This window comes from Elgaria multicarinata, chromosome 1 (assembly GCF_023053635.1).
Source record: "Elgaria multicarinata webbii isolate HBS135686 ecotype San Diego chromosome 1, rElgMul1.1.pri, whole genome shotgun sequence".
Taxonomy (NCBI): domain Eukaryota; kingdom Metazoa; phylum Chordata; class Lepidosauria; order Squamata; family Anguidae; genus Elgaria; species Elgaria multicarinata.
The window spans coordinates 216537517-216562224 of record NC_086171.1 but is presented as its reverse complement, the minus strand read 5'-3'; the positions used below and the strand labels follow the sequence as shown (position 1 = coordinate 216562224).

General features: G+C 51.9%; 1 protein-coding gene across 1 annotated transcript in view; it reads left to right on the top strand.

Annotated features, from left to right (window-relative positions):
• The window catches only part of NOL4L (nucleolar protein 4 like), a 64656-nt gene that overhangs the window by 25479 nt on the left and 14469 nt on the right, over positions 1-24708 (top strand). Inside the window, exon 2 of the mRNA XM_063147460.1 lies at positions 2840-2981. Coding sequence (XP_063003530.1) covers positions 2873-2981 — 109 coding nt within the window. The 5' untranslated portion in view covers positions 2840-2872. The remainder of the gene's footprint in view (positions 1-2839; positions 2982-24708) is intronic.

Here is a 24708-nt window from a genome sequence, read left to right as displayed (position 1 = left end):
TTGGTTTTTTTGAGGTTTAACTGCAACCCGGCTTTTGCACTTTCTTCTTTCACCTTCGTCATAAGGCTCCTCAGCTCCTCCTCGCTTTCAGCCATCAATGTGGTGTCATCTGGTGTCATTTGCATAATAAGCCCATTGAAATAAACGGGAAAGTGTCCATGTCAGTGGAGATTGTGCAGGAGACCCTGGCAGTGAACAGGTTTGCACGTACCAGATCACTCCTGGCAAGACGAGACATCCCTTTTCGGTGGGATGGGTTCCTCTCCTTCCCCTTCTGACAGATCCACAGGTTTTAGGAAGCTTTAACAGTGCGAAAAACCAACTTTATCCCATGATATTTCTTCTGCCTCTGTTTGTGTTCTGGTCATGAGAATGTAGGAACTACTTGCAGGATGAGACTACAGGGTTTTTTTGCCATGGATACACTCTGGGTTTGTGGGAACACCACTAGGGTGACCCTATGAAAAGGAGGACAGGGCTCCTGTATCTTTAACAGTTGTGTTGAAAAGGGAATTTCTGCAGGTGTCCTTTGTATGCACGCAGCACCTGGTGAAATTCCCTCTTCATCACAACAGTTAAAGCTGCAGGAGCCCTGCCCTCTTTTAAATCTGGTCACTCTAGTATAGCTCCTGCAGCTTTAACTGTTGTGATGAACAGGAAATTTCGCCAGGTTCTCCATATATACAAATGACACCTGCTGAAATTCCCTTTCCTATGCAACAGTTAAAGATACAGGAGCCCTGTCCTCCTTTTCATGGGGTCACCCTAAACATCACAGTGTGTACAATATCCGTAAATACCTATGCATTTTCACCTGGGAGTCCCACAGGTTTCCTTCAGCAGCCTACATGCAGCAGGAATTCGCTGCTTTCACCTGCAGGCTGTTATGGTGAGGGTCTCATTCGTTACTTGGGCACAAACTTAAGTTTCCTGCCTCTACTTCTAGAACGTAGTAGGGGATGCCTGTGATTTAACCCACAAGGTCCGGTGGCACCGTAAGCGAACAGACGTGTTCCAGAAGAGCCCGCTTGGACAGATGCCTGGAGTGGGAGAATGTGCTTAGCGAAACCCCCTTCGAATGCTCTTTGCCATGGACTCACAAGGTTGCCTTTCAGCAAATCTCTTCCTCTCTCCACCCCTACCCCCACCCCGGTAATAATACCAGCCTATCTTACAGAGTTGTTGTAAGATTATTGCGATAACGTACGTGAAGTGCTTCGAGCAGCTGGAAATAGCATTAAATATTAGTATAACCATCAGAAAAAAATAATTTGTTAAATTGGAATTTAATCGCATTTTAATGGGAGCGTTTCCTCGTTTTACTTTAGCTGCTGTTCCCTCAAGGTTTCACGTTCATATTATACCGGTGTTATATATATTCTCCAGCTTTTGGGCTCCAGAACTGACGTGACGTGGTGCGTTTCCTGTTTCCGTGCAGAGTGCTGCTGTGTGCTGCTTACCAATTTGAGGGGACATTTCTCGCCTGCCTGGTCAGGCGGAGGTGACAGCGGCCTTCCTCTTTCTCCTCCTGATGCCTGTGGACCTTGGACCACGCTTCTCATGATGCGTGGACGAGTCTCCCCTTCATATCTGCCGCCTTGGAGCAGGGGAGCATGCAGGTTGTGCAGTGCTACCTGATTTTCAGACCACATGTGATTTTCTCCTTGGGAACACTTCAATTTCATAGAATCACAGAATCGCAGAGTTGGAAGGGGCCCACAAGGCCATCGAGTCCAACCCCCTGCCAGTCCACTGATTCTCCACTGAGCGACTGTTGTGGCAATACAAATGGGCCTACGTTTTTGCCTTGCGTCTCAAAGGCACAAATCCCTCTGCTGCAAAAGTTCTTAAAATGGCCCTGGTTTTTGTTGCTGTTGACTTGTCATGCTTTTGCCTCCCCTCGTCCCCCAAATATAACATGGTACCATTGTCAGGAAAAGCCGTGCCTTTCCTGAATCGCTCTCGTAATATGCTTCTCCTTTGCCTGTCAGTCCCAGAATGCTCGCCTCTCCCTGCTTTATTTATTCTACTCTATTTTTCAAATGCATGTGTTGATATTTTGGCCGAAATGGGCCTAAAGCATCTTTGATCCTCTCTTGGATGTTGCTAAGCCTTCTGTAGTCTTTCAATCACCTGGCACCCCGGGGTGGCCATCAATCCACGCAGAAGAGAAGCACAGTGGCGCAGAGGTGAGGTTAAGACGCGGGAGATCCTGGAGTCAAATCCTAACTTGGCCGGGAAGCTCCCTGGTGACCTTGTGCAGGTCGCCCCTTCTTAACCTGCCACCTGGGGTGGTCAGGAGGATAAACAAGACAAGACTTAGGCAGATGTGAATGCCGGGGGAAAGGCTGCAGAGTCTGCAACGGATGGCCAGGGTCTCCTGACGGTGACGTGTGTATCGGGGGCCCCGTCAACAGCAGCTTGCGTTTCTTCCGCACCAGCATCCTCTCGTCCGCGCCCCGCTTTTAGCAACTGCTCTAAGCTCGGCTGGTTGAAGTCGCCAATACAGGTAGAAGCTGTGCCCCATCAGCGTGGCTTGTACAGCCAGGCTGGTGTAGGCGGCCCTCTGCCATGAGGAGGGAGATAGGGGTGACTGCCAGGCAGGGCCAAAGCCATCTGTCCCTGGAAGCAGGCCTTGCCTAATTGTCCTTAATTATGGTCTGTGCCATTCCTCATCTTCACGTCTTCAAACAGGAAGCCCCAGCGGGAAATGAGCTGCGTTGGGGAAGTCTGGAGTCACGATTTGGGGGTGGGTGGGAAGGAGGGGGGGCAGATAGGAAGGCAGAAGCTTCCTCCCTCCCTTTCTTGCATCTTTTAACCCTTTCTTGCCTCCTTCTAGGATGAGACATCGGTGAGCAGTGAGGACTTTGATATGAGTGACTCCACATGGATGTCAGCTGACCAGCATCTTAACTCCAGTTTGAGCCCAAGCCAGGAGGAAGGGATGCGCAGCCCACAGAATATCCACAGCCAGGAGGATGGTAAGTGGCTATTCATGCCCTTTTTTGTGGGGGGGGGACGGGACAGGGAAATCCTCTTAGGAACTCATTGAACAAGAACTGCACCGTTTTGACCAAGCGCACTCCATTCACAGGGCAAAATTCATGACACTCTGGGCATTTGGAGGAGCTTGGGTCCTTACTCTTTGATGCTTTGTGAACTCATGTAAGAAATGCAAATTCTGCATCTCTTGATATAATTAGTGCTCTTCGGGCCACGTGCAGGTGTTAAGTGACTCCAGGCCAGTGATAGAGGGTCTCCTTGCAACGGTGTCATCATAGCCTGAATCCTTCTCTGGTGGCAACCCAGTAACTCTTATCCTGCAATAACAATCACATTTTCTTAAAAATAAAATCTGACTTACTTAGATGAACGGGTACATTAGAGGTTAAAGTAATTGTTGTAAACCGCCCAGAGAACTTCGGCTGTGGGGCGGTATATAAATGTAATAAAATAAATACATAAATAAATAAGTAAGTAAATTGCATTGGGAGAGAGGCTGGCACCCCAGCGATATCTGACCTTGCTGCTCTTTCACACTCTGAATTAAGGTCTGGTATACACATGCAACAGAATGAGCTGGTGGGAGAGCGGGCTGTGCACGCAGGGGCACCATATTTATATGCTCCCCCGTGCGTAAAGATCTCCCTGCAAGTAGAAAACTAGTACAGCAGGAGAGAGGTTCTTCTAACCCAGTCCGTTCCCTGACTTGCTAGTTTTGTCCTTGCAGAGATTTTCCAAAAGAAAATTCAGTAGAGTGTTAAAAATGTGATTTCTCCCACCTTCCTCCAACCCAAAAAGCAGTTCAGCCTTACCTTTATGTAGGCCAAGCTAAAGTCATTGTCTAAACCAAGCTTCATCTGGCCCCTGAAAGCTCTACCCAATGTTAATCAGGATACAATTAATTGGTGTGTGGGTGTGGGTGTGGGTGTTGTTGACCATTTCATTTGTTAGGCGAAAATAACCCCATGCAAGACAAGGTGCAGGTTTCGTATGGATTTTGTTGCATTGCTCTCTCCAGCAAAATGCCACTGCTGAGCTGCCTGTTCACAGTATCTTTGAGGAAGCACGTTTATTCCTCTGCCTTCTCCTCTGTTTGATGACTTCATACTATCGCAGTGCATGTCGCCTCACTGCTTGCTAGGTGATGCCAGCTTTGTTACAGAATCTGGTCCTCCACGAGAGGGTTGGATTGTTCCAGCCTCCAAGCTTCTCTGGTGAATAGAACAGCCCACAGGAACATGGAGGGCGGCCATCCCTGGTGTAAACAGTAGCGTGATTGTTATCTCTGGTGGACGTGGTTCTGGAACGTGCAAGGCAGTGACCAGTGACTTCCACAGCAAAGCGGTACATAGCTCCGGCCTGTCTTCACCAGCGAAAGAACCTCAGACCGTGGGGTTGGGAAAGACCCCCTCCTAGACCTGGAGAGCTTCAGCCAATCGGGATAGCCAGTAGCAGGCGAGGTGGGGCGACGACTTGACTGGAGGCACTTCAAATCGAGGCTTTTATCAGGCCATCGACCTGCCCCATTTCCAGAATTTTACGGGAGGTTCAGGCATCATTGTCTTCCGCTTGCAGCCCTCCTTGTTTTCTCATTGCTAGTTCTGACTCCTTTTCTTTCTGCAAAAAAAAAACATTAAGGAGGAAAAGACAGAATAAATAGGGGCACAGGGTCTTTTGGTGAGTAGTGTCCGTCTGGAAGCCCCCTTGGTCTAAGGCAGTTTTCTGAAGCCAAGGCAGCTGTGGAAAAATGACTCTGAGAGTGAGCGGCTAGAAAGTGTGGGCTCTCCCACCCTCGAGGCCTTCAAGAGGCTGCTGGACAACCACCCGTCAGGGATGTTTTAGGGTGGATTCCTGCATTGAGCAGGGGGTTGGACTCGATGGCCTTGTAGGCCCCTTCCAACTCTGCTATTCTAGGATTCTATGAAAGCCTCTCGTGAGTTCCCCCGTGAAGGATGGAGCTATGATGTGAGGTGGGGACAGTCATGGTACACCTTTTGACCACTGACGGTCTTCCCTGGGCTTGTGTTCTGTTTTGCCTTTGGAAACGGCAGCTGTGAAGTTCCCAGTTCAGATCGGGAGTGCCGGTAGCAAGGAGCGAGAGGGGTGAGCTGTTTTCCCGCTGAAAACCACTCCCCCCACCCCGCCCCGCCATGCACACAAAGTGCCACCTTAGGGGGCAAATACCAGCTGCAGAGAAGCACCTTTGGGTGGGAAAACAACGCAAGGGCAGAGTCAATCCCTGCTCCCTGGAAGCTGCAGTCCCAGTCCCAAACAGGAACCTCTGAGCTACTATTTCTGAAAGAAAGAAAGAAAGAAAGAGAGAGAGAGAGAGAGAGAGAGAGAGAGACCAAAACACAAGCTTGGGGTAAACCCTCGTGGGTCAGATGTAGTGTCTAATTCCAGCCTGTAGCTAAACATGACAAGGAAGGGAAGAGAAAGGGAAGAGTCGCTTAACACCGGTAGCTCCGACTCTCTTGTGAATGACTTGTTACTCCCTGAGAGCTGCCACAACACTGGTTGCATTTTGCTGCTTCATTTCCAAATGTTAACTACCTTAATGGGCTGGATGAGCTTCTGGGCTACTCATATGCCATCCTGGCAAAGATCTGGTAGGGTACTAGCCAAATTTGATAGGTCTGGGGATTTCCCAAGCCAAACTGCTGGGTTTGAGTTTGATTGCTGTTGCTGCGAGAGACGTAGGATTTTTTCTCCTGCCGAGGACTCTGGTCCTTTAAATGCCAAATTAATCTTAGGATTTAGTTGTGAGCCTTGAGATTTTAAAATGCGCATTTTTAAAAAACAACAACAACACTTCCCATAGAACATTTTTCACGGTAATGTTTCTTTTGTTGTCATGAGAGCTAGGACCTTAGTCTTAAAACGAAAACTCCTGCTTCCCGGTTCCATTGGCAGTTGCTGGGTTAAAATGCCTTGAGGGCTCCACGCTCTGCATCTTCTCCACTCCGTTGTCACCTTGTGGGAAATACAGGTGGAAGGAATCAAGTGGTGTTTTTCGACCTACAGGAAAAGGCAGGCTCTGATGGGCACTGGTATCCCGGACATCATTGTGGCGTCCCAGTGAAGGCTGAAGCGTCCTGTGGGGTTAGAATCATAGAATAGTAGAGTTGGAAGGGGCCTACAAGGCCATCAAGTCCAACCCCCTGCTCAATGCAGGAATCCACCCTAAAGCATCCCTGACAGAGGGTTGTCCAGCTGCCTCTTGAAGGCCTCCAGTGTGGGAGAGCCCACAACCTCCCTAGGTCACTGGTTCCATTGTCATACCGCTCTAACAGTCAGGAAGTTTTTCCTGATGTCCAGCTGGAATCTGGCTTCCTTTAACTTGAGCCCGTTATTCCGTGTCCTGCACTCTGGGAGGATCGAGAAGAGATCCTGGCCCTCCTCTGTAAGACAACCTTTTAAGTCTTTGAAGAGTGCCATCATGTCTCCCCTCCATCTTCTCTTCTCCAGGCTAAACCTGCCCAGTTCTTTCAGTCTCTCTTCATAGGGCTTTGTTTCTAGACCCCTGATCATCCTGGTTGCCCTCCTCTGAACACGCTACAGCTTGTCTGCGTCCTTCTTGAATTGTGGAGCCCAGAACTGGACGCAATACTCCAGATGAGGCCTCGCCAGGTTCTGAGCATGACTGGCTTTGCTTTGGGAAGTTCATTTAACTGCCCCACCACCACAATCAGTACTGAGGGGACGGGCCCAATCCCCAGGGGGTTGTGGAAAGGTGCCCTGCACGTGAGGCTTGCAGCTGGGTGCAGCTTGAATGGTTTCCTGGAGGGAGGTGGGTGTTTGGGGAGGGGAGGGGAGGGGCACTGGCGCTTGGGAGGGCAGGTAATTAAGAGGGGTCAAAGGTGAGCTGCGCGGGATGCGTCGGAGGCGGCCAGCTGGGCCGGGGAGGTGTTGTGTTAACGCTGCAAAACTTGTTAGCTTTCGAGAGCAAATAAGGGGGTGGAAGTCGAGGCGCTTGGGTCAAGGTTCATCTCCATGGCATTTGGGCCGAATTGCCGGCTTGACTCTTGTTCTGGTTTCCTGGAGTGCTTGAATCCGTCATTGTCCCCCCGGGGGCCTCTGCGCGGAGGCAGCTGGAGGAGCCCCGGAGGAAAGGCTTGGTCCCGGGGCGCACCCGGCGCTGCTGGGAGGCGAGGGCAGGGGAGGAAGAAAAACCTCCCTATGTCTAAGGCAAGAAAGGCCTATTGTCTGAGCGCCGCTCCGAGGCCGCCGGGCCCGTGGGAGGAGGGTGCTGGGGCACGGCCCTTCCTGACTCTGCGCGCCCGGGGGCTCGTTCCAGAGTCTCCGTTCCTGACAAAAGGCCGGTTGGGGCCTTGGAGAGGCTTCAAGCTGAGCTTGTATTGCCTTCCTGCATCGCCCAGAGAATGAAACGGCCCTTACGGGGTGGCTGACTCGGTGAATAAGGGAAGCCGCCAGGAGGTCTCCGCAGACCTGCAAATCCCGTGAGCTCACGGGCTGAGCTGCGTACGGTGGCCCTCCTGACACGGGATGGCTTCTCCCCTTTCTGCCGCCCCAGGCGGGCAGCCAAAGCAGAAGGGGTGACACTCAGCCCAGCGGGTCCTGGCTCAGAGCAAAGGATGGCGAGTAGACGTGTGAGTCATTGGCTGATGGGAGGAACATCTAGAGGTCCACGAGTCCACGTGCCACCCTTCCCGTGGCAAGCATTCCACTGTCCCTTGGGGAAGGTGACAAGAGCCTGGAGTTGGGGACAAGGCAGGGCCGGCCCCTGGCGGTTTGACGGATTTTCAGGTTGTACAGTGCAACACGGTTTGGTTCTCCAGTGGGGCTAGGAAACGTTGGGAGGCCAAGTCCTGCCAAGACTGAGCTCACCAGAGGGGAAAGAATGTCAAGGCCAAAAGCAGAAGTGGAAGCAGAGAGTAGAAGCTGTGGTTGTGGAAGGAAGAGCTGTGGGGCAGGGGAACCGGGAGCACGTGGAGAGGGGGGGGGGCTGGTGCTGTGGGGCAGGATATAGCGGTATGGAAGAGGTATATAAAAGGCAGGAGCCACACCAAGCAGGATATAGCGGTATGGAAGCGCTATATCAGCCTTCCTCAATCTGGGGCGCTCCAGATGTGTTGGACTACAACTCCCAGAATGCCCCAGCCGCTGGCTGGGGCATTCTGGGAGATGCAGTCCAACACATCTGGAGCGCCCCAGGTTGAGGAAGGCTGTTCTAAGATGTGGCAGTCCCCCCAAGCAACTGAACTGCTTGGATTGCTGGTGCCCTCAAACTGGCCCTGAGCAAAGGAAAGGATGCCGTCTCCATGGCATAGCGGAGGCTTCTCACGATCGGAAGCTTTGAGCCATTTTGTGCACGTGGAAGAGAGTCCATCACTAGCTGGCCTTGATCTGGTCTTGTGGAAGGAGCAAGAATGTCCGTCAGAAATTGGGCCGGATCAAACTCGGGCCGGATCATCTGCGACAGGTCGTAATGCCTGGAGGAGTTCTCCTTGGGACGATGATTCTCGGAGCAAAGACCCACCTAATAACGTCTGTGCGAACTTTGAGTGAAGGTGTTTATTTATTTTCAGTATTTAGATCCCGCCCAATAACAAAAGTCCTGTGGGTGATTTACAAGTTGGAGACATTAAAAGATGTAAAATCCCAAAATGCAACGGGAAGCTAAAACCTAAAAGAGGAAAAAAACAACGATAGAATAAAGAGAAGACGTAATGTTTAAAAGGCAAAGAGTTCCCATTGCTGCCCTTGAACCCGCTTCCCCCCCCCCCCCAGCAAGCTGTAGGGGGCAGAGGGGGGGAATGTTCTTCTTAGTATCGTTCAGGGTACACCAAGGAAAAGCCAGCCATGGTGGCTGTCGGTTGATATTTGGTTGTGACATCGCTACTCCACAGACAATCATAGAATCATAGAATCATAGAATAGCAGAGTTGGAAGGGGCCTACAAGGCCATTGAGTCCAACCCCCTGCTCAATGCAGGAATCCACCCTAAAGCATCCCTGACAGAGGGTTGTCCAGCTGCCTCTTGAAGGCCTCTAGTGTGGGAGAGTGTGCCCGCACAGACACACACACACACACCAAAACACAGTCCCGGGACCAGGTCCACAGTTAGAATCATAGGATCATAGAATAGTAGAGTTGGAAGGGGCCTATAAGGCCATCGAGTCCAACCCCCTGCTCGATGCAGGATGGCAAGAGAATTCCAGAAAATGTCTTTAGTATCCAGAAAACAATACAGAGCTTTCAAGCCAGCTCCTTCTGAGCTAACTCCAGTCCTACAAACCCTTAATTCCATGATGCATATTTGAATAGTCAGGGCAGGAGACACCCCCCCCCCCCAAATCGCTCAATGAATGCCCTCCCAACTTGTTCACAGACTAGAGGAGAGTCTAAGACAGAGGGTCTTACCTCAAGAGTATCAAAGATCTGCTTGACCTCCAAGATGTTAGTGTTGTGCCACGTATATTTAGAAAAGGCACCCAGGGGCAAGGCATCTTTCCGGACAAAAGCTTTAGTTCTTAACTAAAGAAATCAATTCACTTGCTGTTCCTTTTTGAACAGATGTTTTTCAGAGCATGGGGTGGGTGGGGGGGCAACTGATAGAAAAGGCAAAGACTGGGTTCGGACAACACGATAACCAACGGTGGGTTAAATAGCCAACGGTTGATTACCGTGTCGTCTGTCAGGAGTTTTTCACACCACGATTGGTTATTGGGCCGAAATAACCAACACAACCAACCAACGCTGTGTAGAGTTGATCATTTCAACAACCGTTGGTTTTCGTGTCGTGTGTTGAGCACCGTTGACTATTTTGTCGCACACAGTTGATTATTTTTGGCAACTACGGAGTCCCCTGGCAAGGGCGACCACTCTAGTCCAGGTGGCAGAACTCACAATGGCTGATGGGATACCAGCAGGAGGACTGAGCAGGGAGAGAGGGTGGGGGATGTCTCCATCAATAGTCAACTTGGCACTGGCCTTAATACACACCACGGTTGATTATAATCACGTTGTGTGGGGAGTTTTTACTGCTTGGGGGCTATTTTGCATTGTAACACTCCAGTGTGAGCAGTTTTCTTTTAAAAACTTCCTGACTGTTAGACTACAGGCCTTCAAGAGGCAGCTAGACAAGCATCTGTCAGGGATGCTTTAGGGTGGATTCCTGCCTTGAGCAGGGGGTTGGCCTTGTTGGCCTTGTAGGCCCCTTCCAACTCTGCTATTCTATGGTTCTATGAGTACACCCTCGATAATCAACCGTGGAATTGACTATTAACACACCGTGGACTATTGTGTTGTTTGAACACAGCCGAAGCCTGCTCATTCCTGACCTAATGGCTGTCGTTTTCCCTGGTCCCACACAAGCCAATGGAGGGTGTGAAATTGATGATTCTGGATAGTCAGTGGCTTTTGATCTACTCCCTTCTACTCCTAAGGGAAGAAAAGAAAATGGTCTTGAACGGCAGAGCATTGCTCAAAGGGAGGGGTGACCTCACTCAACCGGTGTCCTCCCCCTCCTGTTCTAAAAAAAGTTTACATATGCGGACAAGTGTTTATGTTTTCACGTAGGTTGTTCTTTTAAGCTTCAGATAGCATCAACATCAGTTGTAGTGGGGAAGCTGGGAATTGTAGTCTAACACACCTGGAGGGCACTAGGTTGGGGAAGGCTGAATGTGTCTGTGACTTGCACTGTTTCAGCAAGCTTACAAAGCCGTACGGCAGCTTTTGTTATGCCTCGTGTACGTTATATTCCTGGGAACTGTTTTTTTGGCTTTCCTCAGGGACACGAGATAAATCAATCTTACCTTTTACACCGCCTTCGGACAATAACATTGCTCTCAAGGAGGTTTACAGCAGACAGTAATAGTAACAGTAAGTAATAGTAATAATAAAACAAAATATCTGTCAAAGATACATCATCCTGCCAGCGTTTCAGAGAGATGGAATAAAAATTCTTAACTACCATCCAGGACAATAATTCATTCAGTAAAAACATTTCAGCAAAAAGAAGTAACCAGGGTTGTAACAATAAAGCAAGACATGATATAACTACAACTTTCACAGAATTGAAATAGAATAATACTTCATCGCAATAATCTATCATTGCTAAAATAGCAAAAAATAAATAGCTGGAAACAGCCTCCACAAATACCTCCAGAGTTGCTCTGTAAAACACAAATCTTGCAATATGAAGGTATAGTGCATAAGTACAGTGCATCAGGAAAAACTTCCTGACTGTTAGAGCAGTACAACAATGGAACCAGTTCCCTAGGGAGGTTGTGGGCTCTCCCACACTGGAGGCCTTCAAGAGGCAGCTGGACAGCCACCTGTCAAGTATGCTTTAGGGTGGATTCCTGCATTGAGCAGGGGGTTGGACTCGATGGCCTTGTAGGCCCCTTCCAACTCTGCTGTTCTATGATTCAGCAGGGGGTTGGACTCGATGGCCTTATAGGCCCCTTCCAACTCTACTGTTCTATGATTCTAATATGTGCTCAAATCACGGGGAGTTTTTCAGCATCGATAAAATTGAGTGTAAGCAAAATTCAGAACAAAAATGTATAATTTCCTAATGTGCATGCCTCTTGCCCTATTTCCCACCCATTAAACTCAAAATGTCCTCACATCCTCACATTATTATAAAAGGAGGAGGAGGAGGAGGAGGAGGAGGAGGAGGAGGAGGAGGAGGAGGATGCACGGACTACCATGGAGAACGGCCTGCCTCTCTTTCAGAACCCGTTCACCCCACAGTTCCCACCCCTTACTCTTCACCTGCCCTCCTCTCTCCAGGAGGCCTCAAGAAGAAGCATACCACTGCATCTGCCCTTGTTCTTGGGACAACCTTGGAAGTGGCAGTACCCAAAGGGGACATCCCCTTTGAGGCCCCCTACAGCTGCCTCGTTCCAACACTTTGAGATGGCTCACAGCTGGTGCCCTTGGCCCTCCTCCACACTGGTTGGTAGCAGGAAAGAGGAAACAACGTTGGGAGTGAAAAGATCACACTTGTTGGATCACACCCAAGGTGCACCTAGCCGAGCACCTGTCTGCTAATTGTGGTTTACCGGAAATACCTCGGAGGCTTCTGAGTCAGGTGGGAAGGCAACAGGCCTCCCCAGGCCATGTCTCCAAGCACGTCACATTCAGAAGTGCGTCCTGCCTCCAAACATGGAGGTTCTGCACAAAGCACTCCAGCCCCCTGCAAAACCAGAGAGGACAAGGCAGAAAAAAATATATATGAAGGTGAGCATCGGAAGTGAGAACCCTTCAGTACCACTTCTAAGTCTTAGGAAAGCCATTGGCTGCATGCAGCATTACAGAGCAGTAGGTGACCCAAACTGGAAAAACACACACACACACACGCACCGTGATGTGACTGCCTGGAAGCCTTTGGCCGCGTGTCTTCCTGCAGCAAGAATCCTTCTAAAACTTCAGAACAGCAGAAGGGAGCCAATTAGTGCTAATGGGCTTTGGCACAGAAGGGAGAGCAAAAAAGCATTAGGAAAAGGAACTTCGCCGTCAGCAGGGCAGGTAGAGTTCATCTCAGGTGAAGCAAGGATTCGGATCTGGGTACCACCACCACGGGCCGGTTCGCAGGGTTGCCAGGGCCAGTTTGCTTAATTGCCCTCGCCGCCTGAACCCTGGTTAACCAACCACCCCAGAGCCCTAAAGCAGCCCAACAGTATTTTATTTATTTATTTATTTGTTTTATTTATTTATTACATTTCTATACCGCCCAATAGCCAGAGCTCTCTGGACGGTTCACAAAAATTAAAAACGTTCGAAGTATAAAACAACAGTATAAAACCATACTATAAAATACAATATAAAAGCTCAACCAGATAAAAAACAGCAGCAATGCAAAACTATAAATTTAAAACACCGAGTTAAAATTTATTTATAGACTGTTAAAATGCTGGGAGAATAAAAAGGTCTTCACCTGGCGTCTAAAGGCGTATAATGTAGGTGCCAAGCGAATCTCCTTAGGGAGCTCATTCCATAGCCGGGGCGCCACAGCAGAGAAGGCCCTGCTCCTGGTAGCCCCCTGCCTCGCTTCCTTTGGCAGGGGCTCGCGGAGAAGGACTCCTGAGGATGACCTTAGGGTCCGGGCAGGTACATCTAGCCTGGATGTTTTGGGGGCATGCGTTGTTGTGGCCAGGTCATCTCTCTCCAGGAAGGGACGTACCTGGTCCCCCAGATCCGCCGAAATGCCTCCTGGTCCAGGCCACAAGCTCATCCCTCCTCTAAACAGCTCCCTTGGAGCCCTGCTGTGGCATTTCTGGCTGCTGGTTAACTTTAATTGTTACCGTTAGAATTGGTTTACGCACATGGTGCAAAATGATACTCGACTGATCATTCTTTAAAACGTAACTAAAACCAAACTTTAAAAATAAAAAAGAAGGGCAGGTAGAAATGCATGAAGAAATGCCTCTGATGACTAGTTGTCAGGGGGCAAAACCATGGGGCAGGATAGTCGCCTTCGTGCCCCCTGACTGGACTAGAGGGACATTGGCTCCTCCTCTGTTCTTAACTGGTGTTCTTCGAATTGCTCCTCTTCGGTTACTATTTATTAGCAGCTGCATAGTTTGAATGGCAAGTGGTTTTGGTGGCAGACGGGTGGAGGGAGATGAGAGGCCTGAGGAGAGTGCGGCAACAGGAGGCCAGAGAGGTGAGAGGTCAAGGCAGGAGGGGACCAGGGATCTTGCCAAAGGAGGGTGGGTGGGGAGAGAGAGAGAGAAAGGACGGGCGGGCCGTATTTTGCCGTGTTGCACAGGAAAAGGGTTTTTGGAAGGGGTGAGCAAGAGGCGTTCCACGTGAGTAGCCCACTTCCCTGGCAGCTGAAGGGGCAGCGGTGGGATCTCCAAAATCAGGCTGAATTGGTCCTGAAACACCAGCAGCCCAGATCCTTTGGAGGCCTGCCTTTCCCCAGCAGGGAAGAGCGTCTTGTCTTTTTCACGCAGCAGCGTCCAATCTCCCAAGGGCATGGAGGGAGGGGGCGGGGCTCACCCCCCCTCCCCACTTCCTGCTGTCTCAAGAGAAATAGCTGCTGCTGGGCCAAGGCCTCCCTCCGCTCCGATCCAGCCCTTTTCTCTTGATTGGAATGTGAAAGCCCCTCAAGGCGTTACCAGAAGCACCCTGCATATTCTGCCCCTCCGTAAGCAAATTCTGGGCCCAGGGCATTATGTAAATCAAGCACATTTACTTTGAAAACTTGCAAACTCTGTGTAATTTATTTTGGAAGCAAAGTAAATTACACAAAGGATTGTGATTTATTTATTTATTGGCTGTATTTGGGGATGAGGAGGGGTGTGAAGGGCTCAGAAATTGAGCTAAGTGTTGTCTAAAAGAAATTATTCTACATTCAATTTACTGTTCTTTCAGCTCTCTAATAAAACAGAGAAGTTGCTTTGCAGCAATAGCATGGAAGGTGCTGTACAGAACAGAGGCAACTCCAAGGGCGGATTCATAGAACCATAGGATCACAGAATAGCAGAGTTGGAAGGGACCTACAAGTCCATCGAGTCCAACCCCCTGCTCAATGCAGGAATCCACCCTAAAGCATCCCTGACAGAGGGCTGTCCAGCTGCCTCTTGAAGGCCTCTAGTGTGGGAGAGCCCACCACCTCCCTAGGTCACTGGTTCCATTGTCGTACTGCTCTAACAGTCAGGAAATTTTTCATAGAATCATAGAATCATAGAATAGCAGAGTTGGAAGGGGCCTACAAGGCCATCGAGTCCAACCCCCTGCTCAATGCAGGAATCCACCCTAAAGCATCCCTGACAGAGGGCTGTCCAGCTGCCTCTTGAAGGCCTCTAGTGTGGGAGAGCCCACAACCTCACCAGGCAACTGAGTCCATTGTCATACTGCTCTAACAGTCAGGAAATTTTTCATAGAATCATAGAATAGCAGAGTTGGAAGGGGCCTACAAGGCCATCGAGTCCAACCCCCTGCTCAATGCAGGAATCCACCCTAAAGCATCCCTGACATATGGTGTGTGTGTGTGTGTGTGTTGGGGTGGAGAGTGTACATTGAGCAGGAGGCTGGGCTCACTTTCAGAAATGAGAGGTTGCAGGGCTTCCGGCTCAGCCCTCAAGCCTGCTCTCAGTACCAGTTATCAGTCCTGGAACAGAAAAAGCAATAAAGTGGCCGAGAGTACCCCTGAGCATGTGTAGAACTCGTTTCTGTTGCCGCTGAGAAAGTGCAACTAGGTCCTGTACCTCTGGGGTTAGGGCGACGAGATTCCAGGACAACGGGTGTGGCTTCTCAGCTAGCTTGAGTCTCCGCACCTTGGAGTTTACAAAGGAGTTTACAAAGGAGAGAGCTATTGTACTTTTTGCTCCAGTATGTTTGGTGGGTGGTGATGGTGGTCATGCCATGCAGGGAGCCTAGCAGAACTGGAGTTGCCGCTTGAGGCCCTGGGCAGACCGGAAGAGATGTCTGTTGCTTGCTTGCGCCAATGAAATGCCTCCGTCACTCCCCAGAGGCGTGTGGCACCGTTGGCCTTGGCGCCTCCAGCACCGGCTGCAAGGGAGGCAGGGCTGCTAGGCGGCCGGCACAGGGAGGCACCTTTCACGCACAGCCCCCGGGACAGTGCCACTTGGTCCCCTCTCCCGGCCCGCCTCTGGCTGGATGCTGTAGTGGTCGCGTTGGGGGCACAATAAGCAGCTTTCTGCTTCAATGGAGGCACCCACGCGACATAGGCTCCCGTGTGTGTGGGGGGGAGAGGGCTGGGATTTTCCCTGCCATGTAACGAGGGGAGTCAGGAAGGAGCTTTAGCTGGGCCTCGGTCAGCCCCGCTGCGCCCGGGAGCATCTTGAAGGACGGCTTCCTGGAGGGGCCTCGGGGAAATGGGCCTTTACGGCCGCCATCTATTAAGCAAGGGCTGCAGCTTTGTGGACAGAGCGGCTTTTGGCGAGGAGCTGTTGTGCTTCCGGGCAAAGCTGGTCTCTCTCTCTCTCTCTCTCTCTCTCTCTCTCTCTCTCTCTCTCTCTCTCTCAGACACGCATGCACGCACGCAAGCCCACTCCCCTCGAGGTCCCCCCATTTCCTCTCCCTCACCTGCCCTGAGCCTGCATTCCCTGCCCAGCTCCCCTCCTGCCTGCCCTCACCCCTTCTGCCGGTGAATAAGTCATGGCATTTTGCATCTCGCCGGCCGTCACTACGGCAAGATGCCTGTGGGATGCTTTGGAAGCTCCCGGTGGGCTGCTGCAAGCCAGGCACGGTCCTAAACCAGGCCGTTTCTCCGTGCAAAGGGGTGGGGTGGGGTGCTTCCCTTTCCTTTGGAAGTGGAGAGCCAGCCAGAGGGGACAGAGCAAACTCCTCTGGGGTCTGGGCTGCAAATGGAGAGCGGTTTGCCTGCCTGCCCGCCATCCCAGGCAGTGCCAAGCCCAAATTCCTCCAGGGCCGAGGCGAGGTCCTCGGGAAGAACCCAACCCCCCTTCCGAGAATCCCAAGTGGTGGTTGGCGGATTCCCCTGGAGCCCTTGCGATCCCCGGGTGGCGATTGGCGGGGCTGCCGCGGAGGGGAGGGCCTGTTGTCCTTCTGCCGGGTTGTCCGTGGGCCACGGACTCTTGCATAAGCCTCATTGTTCTCCCGCAGTCAAAAGAGGTTTTTGTTTCCCTGCTGGCGAAGGGACAGCAGGAGGAGGGACGCGGCCAGGGCCCTGTGCTTCCCTTCCCCTCGCCACCCCTTCCCATTCAAGGGGGACCCCGGAGCAGACCACCTCCCCCTGCCCTTCGTGCCAGGGAGCAAGTGCTGCAGGTCCCCCCCCCCGCCCCGCCCCACCCGGTAGCCTCCCTGATCTCTGTAAATCCTGCACTGCAGGAATGAGGATAAGCAGCCGGCAGCCTCCTCCAAAAGCAAGAGGCTGGTGATCCCCGATGGGTTTGCTGCCCCTGCCCTCTGCCGCCATTCCCGGGGCTTCCCGGAGCCATTTTGCTGGGCCTCTTCCACGTTTTCTCCCAGGCAGGGCAGGGCTGCAGCGGGGAGGCCTCTCCCAGCGCTCGCGGGCCCCCCCCCCGCCAGCCAAGTCAGGTTGGACTTTGGCGCACCGGCTGCCCTCCTCCGCTTGGAAGGCAAGAGGCAGGTTCCAACCCTCCAGCGCCAAACCTGCCATCGGGGCGCTTGAGGGGAACTCCCAGCCCAAGGCTGGGCTCCTTCCGCCTCCCCCCCCCCCCCCCGCCATCGCAGCGCGTTGGCCGCCACAAGCACTCCAGGGTGGCAGCAGGGTGGCATGTGCTGTTGCCGCCTTCTGCCCGTGCGCAGCGTGGGTGAAACCAGAACTGTTTCCTTTCCTAAAAGTCAGGCCGGGCCAGCTGGAGGGGCCGGCAGCGTTTGGAACACCCCCACCGGCTCCAGTGGGGCTCATGGTCCCTCCCTCAAAGTGGGAGTTGTGCGCCCTGCTGTTCAACCCACAGAATTCCTGTTCCTTGGCTTCAGCAGTTCGGACGACCCGTTTCTCCTGTCCATGCACGGAGTAACCTCATGGCTTTGTCCTTGTAGATTAACGTACTACATGGGTGTGCGGACTTTATTCATTTGCAGCATCTATATACTGCATTTCGTTTGAAAACAATCGTGACTTAGCGTGGCTGGACGGAGCGTTTTATAGGATGCTGGAGTCGGAAGGGGCCTTCAAAGCCATCGGGTCCAATCCCTGCTCAGGGCAGGAATTCAGCACTGCCGGTGGGGGGTGGGGCTGCATTGGAGGTGCCGGTGTCTGAACCCGGGGCCTTGTGAATGTAAAGCGGGTGCCTTGCTACAGAGCTTTGGGGGGGCCCCAGTGGTTTGTCCCAACGTGTTTCTCTTGCTTCTGGGGTGCCTCCACTTCATGGTGCCCTGCCTCTGATACTCTCAGCCAGGGATGGATCGATGGCCTTGTAGGCCCCTTCCAACTCTACTATTCTATGATTCTAGAGTGGCAGAATAAGCCCCCCGGATAGTCCGGAGCCTGGATCTTTGCTCCGGCATCAGCTATCCTGGGCTGCTGCTCCTTACTGCTTGCTTGCCCAAGGATTTCTCCTCCAAGCACTCTTGTGGCTGGTGACCACTAGCGTGGTGCAATTACGTGGTGAAGCTGCTGCGAGATGATCCATTGTGAGAGCTGTCCAATACATTTTTAGGGTTCTGGGCTCCACAACCCGAAGAGCTTCTAAAGCAAAAGCTGAACCAGGAGGCTGGGGACCTGCCGACCCGCCCTCTTGACTCAGGCTTGAACATTAAGAACATCAGAAGAGCCCTGATGCTGGATCAGACCAAGGGTCCATCTAGTCCAGCACTCTGTTCACACAGTGGCCAACCAGCTGTCGGCCAGGAATCCACAATCAGGACATAGTTGCAACAGCACCCTCCCACCCATGTTCCCCAGCAACTGGTGCACACAGGCTTACTGCCTCAGATACTGGAATACATTCACAAACATTGTCCTGTGGCTTCCATGGCTGTGAAGAAGCATTTGCCCTCTTTGAGGGTCTCTTCCAAGGGATAAGACAGGCGTAGTTACCTGCTACACATGGATGCGTGTCATGGAATCCAAGCCCCCCCCCTTAAAAAGAGAGAAAGTTGGGAGGCTGAGGAGGGCGGTTTAAACCTCCCCCCCCCCCCCCCCGCACTCAAAACCTCCTCCATCACCCACTCCCAGCCTCTGTTGGCTTCTAAATATACCTGAGGGTTGTAGGACCAGGACCTGTTTTGCAGTGTGTGTGTGTGTGCATGCGTGCGCACGCGATTTGGACTGCTAAACTGGGGTGGGGGGCACCCCTGACTTGCTGGATTGGTCAAAAATGTCCCCCACCCACCCCACCCCACCACTAAACATGTCTTTCCCCTTAAAACAAAGCAAGCAAACAATGCCACAGACGTTCTGGTTTGCATTTTCCGCCACTCTCCTAAGACGAGTACTTGGGAATCACTCGATTAAATTGACTGGCCTTGGATTCAGAACAGACCAACAGACGTCCTTCTTCACACGAGACATAATTAATTCATGGAATTCAATGCCACAAGATGAGGTGCTGGCCGCTAGATTAGATGGGTTTTTAAAAGGGATTAGGCAAATTATTGGAGGATAAGGTCTCTCACCGGCTCTTAGGCATGACAGCTAAATGGATCCTCCATGTTCAGGGGCAGTGTATCTGTGGAATCCCAGGCGTGGAGGCCTGCGGCGTAGGAGAGGTGAGGCTTCCTTGCCCTAGAATCATAGAATAGCAGAGTTGGAAGGGGCCTACAAGGCCATCGAGTCCAACCCCCTGCTCAGTGCAGGAATCCACCCTAAAGCATCCCTGACAGATGGTTGCCCAGCTGCCTCTTGAAGGCCTCTAGTGTGGGAGAGCCCACAACCTCCCTAGGTAACTGGTTCCATTGTCGTACTGCTCTAACAGTCAGGAAGTTTTTCCTGATGTCTAACTTCCTGTAACTTGAGCCCGTTATTCCGTGTCCTGCACCCTGGGATGATCGAGAAGAGATCCTGGCCCTCCTCTGTGTGACAGCCTTTTAAGTATTTGAAGAGTGCTCTCATGCCTCCCCTGCTTGTGGGCTCCCTGACAGCATCTGCATGACCGCTGTTAGACTCCGGATAAGATGTGATAGAGGAACTGGGTTCTCTAAGGCTCTCTTCTCTCGTGAGGATGGGTGGGAGAAACGTGCCCCCAGAAAGGAGAGGTTCAGGTCCCAGCAACCCATAATAGTCACTGATAAAGCCAGTGCTGGAGTTCTTTGTGTTCGCCCCAGTTCAAGAAGGACTCATTCTCCAGGATGAATAAATTATGTAGATTAGCACGCGTTCCTTATTTTGTGGGAGGGAGCCATGTGCGTTTCTGTGTGTATGCGCTAGAATTTAGCATTTAACCCTGTACACTTCCAAACCGCCCAGAGAGCGTTGGCTGTGGGGTGGCATAGAAAATGAAAATACTATTACTATTAAAATACTATTTTAACACTTAATTTTAACTTAAATTTAAATTTCATTGTTTTAACTCTGTATTTTAATCTTACATCAGTTTTGCTGCGTGTTTTTTATCCTGGTTATGCTTTTTATACTGTATTTTGTTTTTGTGCTTTTAACCTGTTGGTTGTTTTATTATGGTTTTAATTTTTGTGAACCGCCCAGAGAGCTTCGGCTATTGGGAGGTATAAAAATGCAATAAATAAATAAATACTATTACTAATAATAGGAAGAGGAAAAGAGAGGCCATGGAAGTCAAAGAACTGTGGCAACAGGAAAAAGTCACAATTATTCCGTTAGTCACATCAGTCAACGGCATCACATCAAATAACTATACAGAAAACCTCCAGAAATTGGGCCTACCAGAATACATTTGCACCAACATCCAGAAAGCAGTCATGCTTAAAAAAAATGCCCAATTGTCAGGGAATTCCCGAATCTGTAAAAGACAGCATGACCTGGCAAAGCCCATCATGTCCTTCTGAAAAACCCAAATAACAAGAATGCCACCCGGCACACAACTGCGTAACACAGCCTTCCTCAACCTGGGGCGCTCCAGATGCGTTGGACTCCATCTCCCAGAATGCCCCAGCCAGCAGAGCTGGCTGGGGCATTCTGGGAGTTGTAGTCCAACGCATCTGGAGCGCCCCAGGTTGAGGAAGGCTGGGCTGTAACCATATAATGAACAGCGATGATACACAGAGTCAGAATAACGACTTGTATTTTATATAGTGCTTACGAACACGCAAAGTTACAAAGATGACAACACAAGGCAACACTAGGCAGGATAAGACAAGGTTGCCTTGTGTTGTCATCTTTGTAACTTTGCGTGTTCGTAAGCACTATATAAAATACAAGTCGTTATTCTGACTGTGTATCATCGCTGTTGATTATTATTATTATTATTATTATTTATTTATTTATTTATTTATTTATTTATATAGCACCATCAATGTACATGGTGCTGTACAGATAACACAGTAAATAGCAAGACCCTGCCGCATAGGCTTACAATCTAATAAGTTGTAGTAAACAATAAAGAGGGAAGGAGAATGCAAACAGGCACAGGGCAGTGTAAACAGGCACCGGGTAGGGTGAGGCTAACAGTATAGAGTCAGAACAAACTCAATATTTGAAGGCTATAGGGAAAAGAAAAGTTTTTAGCTGAGTTTTAAAAGCTGTGATTGAGTTTGTAGTTCTCAAGTGTTCTGGAAGAGCGTTCCAGGCGTAAGGGGCAGCAGAAGAAAAAAGACGGAGCCGAGTAAGGGAAGTGGAGGTCCTTGTTACGCAGTTGTGTGCCGGGTGGCATTCTTGTTACTTGAGCGCGAGAGTCAGATGATGATGCTAGAAAGTCCAGAGTCTGGATTTATTCAAGGTAATAAATTTGAATACCTCGTATCTGGCATTAGTTTTGAGAGCCCCCCCCCCCCCCCCCCGCAACTTGTCTGGTTGGGAACATAATCACATTTGTCCAGTTATCTTCTCCCCCACTCCGGTCTAAATGTAGAGTGTAAGTTCCTATGGGCAGAGACCTTTCCATTACATGGATAATACATCAATGGTGCTGTAGAAATGGCGACGTCAACGTGCAGGTAGCGAAGAGGCCCGTGCGAAAAGTAGGATCCTATATAATATCCTACATTGTTGTTCGTTCGTTTATGGAGTTGCCTTCCCCCCGCCCCCCAAATGGTTCTAAGCAGCCCAAGGTGTGCCTTAGGGGTCTCCCAACCCCCCATCCGCACGCTAAGCGTGCATTGAAAGGGGAGGTGCCCGTGCCCCCCACGTTTTTGTCACCTGGGCAGTGACTTTAAAGGGCGATGCAACGGGAGGGAAGACACGCACGCACGCACACCCCGCGGAGCACAGGAGAAGCTTCTGGCAAGTCCTGCCCTTGGCCTTTTTCTTCAAGAGCTTGCAATTTGAAAAAGCGCCGCCTCTGCAATTCTGGATGATTTCTGGCAGCGGAGAAAGCTAGCTCTGCAGGGAAAGGTGCCAGGGAACCTTCTCCGGCAACTTGCGCTGCAGAGACGAGAGCGAGCTGCTGAGCGAGGCTGGATTAGCCGCGGATGGGCCCGGTGGCAGTGGCGTGGGGGGGGGGGCGCGCCGCTAATCCACGGAGGAGCCAAGGACCCAGGAACGGTCCCAAGGCAGCCCACGCGGCCTCCCATTGGCCTGCGGGGAGGCCCGTCATTGGCCGCGCACAACGGAGAGGCTCTGTTGCTGTGGCGATGCCTGGGCCGGCTGTGCAGCTCGTGCCTCCGAGGCCAGGAATAATTCTCCTTAATCCTTCAGAGAGGCATCACTGGATAAAGCTGGGCGCCTCCAGGCGGGGGGGGGGGGGAGGGAGGGAGGGAGGGAGGGAAGGAGACTCACACGGTCAGCCCGGCACTCTGTCCCGCCCCGCCACCCCCCCCTCCTCCCTGGGGGGGAGTCTGCCCCCATTGCCCCATATCAGGGCAGGGGGTCCCACGCTCAGCAGATCTAGGCAGGCACCAGGCCCCAAACGGAAGGGACCAGAGCCCTTTGCAGTGCAAGAGCTGGCAAACCAGGTGGAGAAAGCGGGCTGGAGCCGAGAGGCCATCCCGGGCGCCTCCTTGCTGAGGAGGGGGTCTGGCCCTGGGGTTTGCACCCCCACTGCACAATAATCCCTCTCCCACCCACCCCAGGCCCACTTTCTGATCTGTTATTCGCTACTGTGCGTAAGTGAGAATGTAGGTGTGGCCATTTGCAGAGGCTCTCTTAAGAGGCTCTCGGGAGAAGAGTTGAAAACACCCCCCAACTGCGCAGGCAGCCCTAGTAGCTGTTCGGGATAGAATCATAGAATGGCAGAGTTGGAAGGGGCCTATGAGGCCATTGAGTCCAACCCCCTGCTCAATGCAGGAATCCACCCTAAAGCATCCCTGACAGAGGGTTGTCCAGCTGCCTCTTGAAGGCCTCGAGTGTGGGAGAGCCCACCACCTCCCTAGGGAACTGATTCCATTGTCGTACTGCTCTAACAGTCAGGAAGTTTTTCCTGATGTCCAGCTGGAATCTGGCTTCCTTTCACTTGAGCCCGTTATTCCGTGTCCTGCACTCTGTGAGGATCGAGAAGAGATCCTGGCCCTCCTCTGTGGGACAACCTTTTAAGTAGTGTGGCCAGTGTGTGAATGAAGCAGATGCAGGCTGCCAGCATCTCTGGCGATGTGCCGTGCAATGCTGATGCGCTCATCTGATGGTTCTCCACCCGCCCCTGGTGCCCAAATCTGTGATGCAGGAAGGGAGCCCAGCAGCCCCAGCTTCGGAGGGCCTGTGGCCGAAGAGGACGCAGCTTCCAACACTCCTTTCCACCCCTGAGCCCCGTTTCCTTTGTGCGCCAGGGCTTTCGCGACAGCTCTGCCAGGGCTTGGGGTGATGCCACTGTGTAGCCCTCGAGAATCCAGGCCAGTGGCCCCTCCCAGCTGACAGTGGGTTGTGGGGAACGCTGGTCCTCTTCCGTCTCCGTGGGCGCCGACCCCTGGCCTTCACACACACACAGAGCCTTGCCTACCAGGCCTGTTGACGCTGTCTGCTGAAGAAACAAGTGCCACATTTGTACGTCAACGTGCCAGCCTGTGATTTCATATGACGTGTGGCTTGGCTTACTTACACGAGCCATCTGATTGGGGGGACTTGGTGTGCCCCAGATTCTTTCTTCACTTGCTGGTTTAATGCCGGGATGGTTTCTTGGTTGAGGGGCGAGGAGAAAAATGCTGAGGCTAACCCTGGATCTCGGGGTGCAACTCCTTAGGGCATCAGACTCACCACCCAGGCAGGAGGGGCTCCCTCGGGGCCCTCCTCTCAGCCGCCCTCTCTCGGCCTGTCTCACAAAGTGGCTGTTCTCCTAAAACGAGTAGAAGTCCACAAGGGTCACCCTGAAGTTACTCAGGGTCTGTCAGTGCAGGATTTGGCCGGAGGATGGTTTCTTCAGGGTTGGGGGCACATTGGGGAATGGCCAGTTACAAACAACTCTCTCTTTACAACATGCTACAACCGCTGTCCTCTGCTCTGGACTGGGCCACGGCCGTGTCCGCCTCCTCTCCCCAGCCTTGTGGCTGCAGGACGAAGGAAGGAGGGGGGTTGGGGTCAGGAGCGCTGTTTCATCTGCCGGAGCACACACTTGGGGGGCTTAGCCCACATCATCGAATCATAGAACAGCAGAGTTGGAAGGGTCCTCCAAGGCCATCGAGTCCAACCCCCTGCTCAACGCAGGAATCCGCCCTAAAGCGTCCCTGGCGGAATAGAATCATCGAATCATCAGCTGCCCTTTAAACCAGGGATCCCCAACACTTTTGGACCTGTGGGCACATCTGGGAATTTGAGGACGTGCCGGGGGGCGCCACCACAAAATGGCTCCTACAGAGGATGTGGCTAGTCCCATAATAGCTGTCAGGGGTGGGGGTGGGGGGCTGGCTAGTCAAAAGGGGGTGGGGGCGAGGGGAGAGAAATAGCGAGGCTGGGTGGGAGGGGGGAATAGATTGCGTGGCTTCCTGGCTGGCCCAATCTTCCCTCTCTCGGCTCCCAGCCTCGCTCTTTTTCTCCCCCCCCAACCGGGCTGCCTTGCTTCATACCTGCTGACCAACTGACCAGCGGCTGGTTCAGGGAGGGGGACCTGGCCCCCTAATGATTTTCCAATGTTTTCTTTTTTAAAAAAAATGTCAGGGGGCAAGGAGTGAAGAGTTTTGCATTGGAGCTGCTCACAGGTGCCGTGTTGGGTCTCTTCCCCCCCCCCCCCCCCCGCTTTCAACCCCTCTCTGAAACTTGGAGTCCGGGTGGATTCC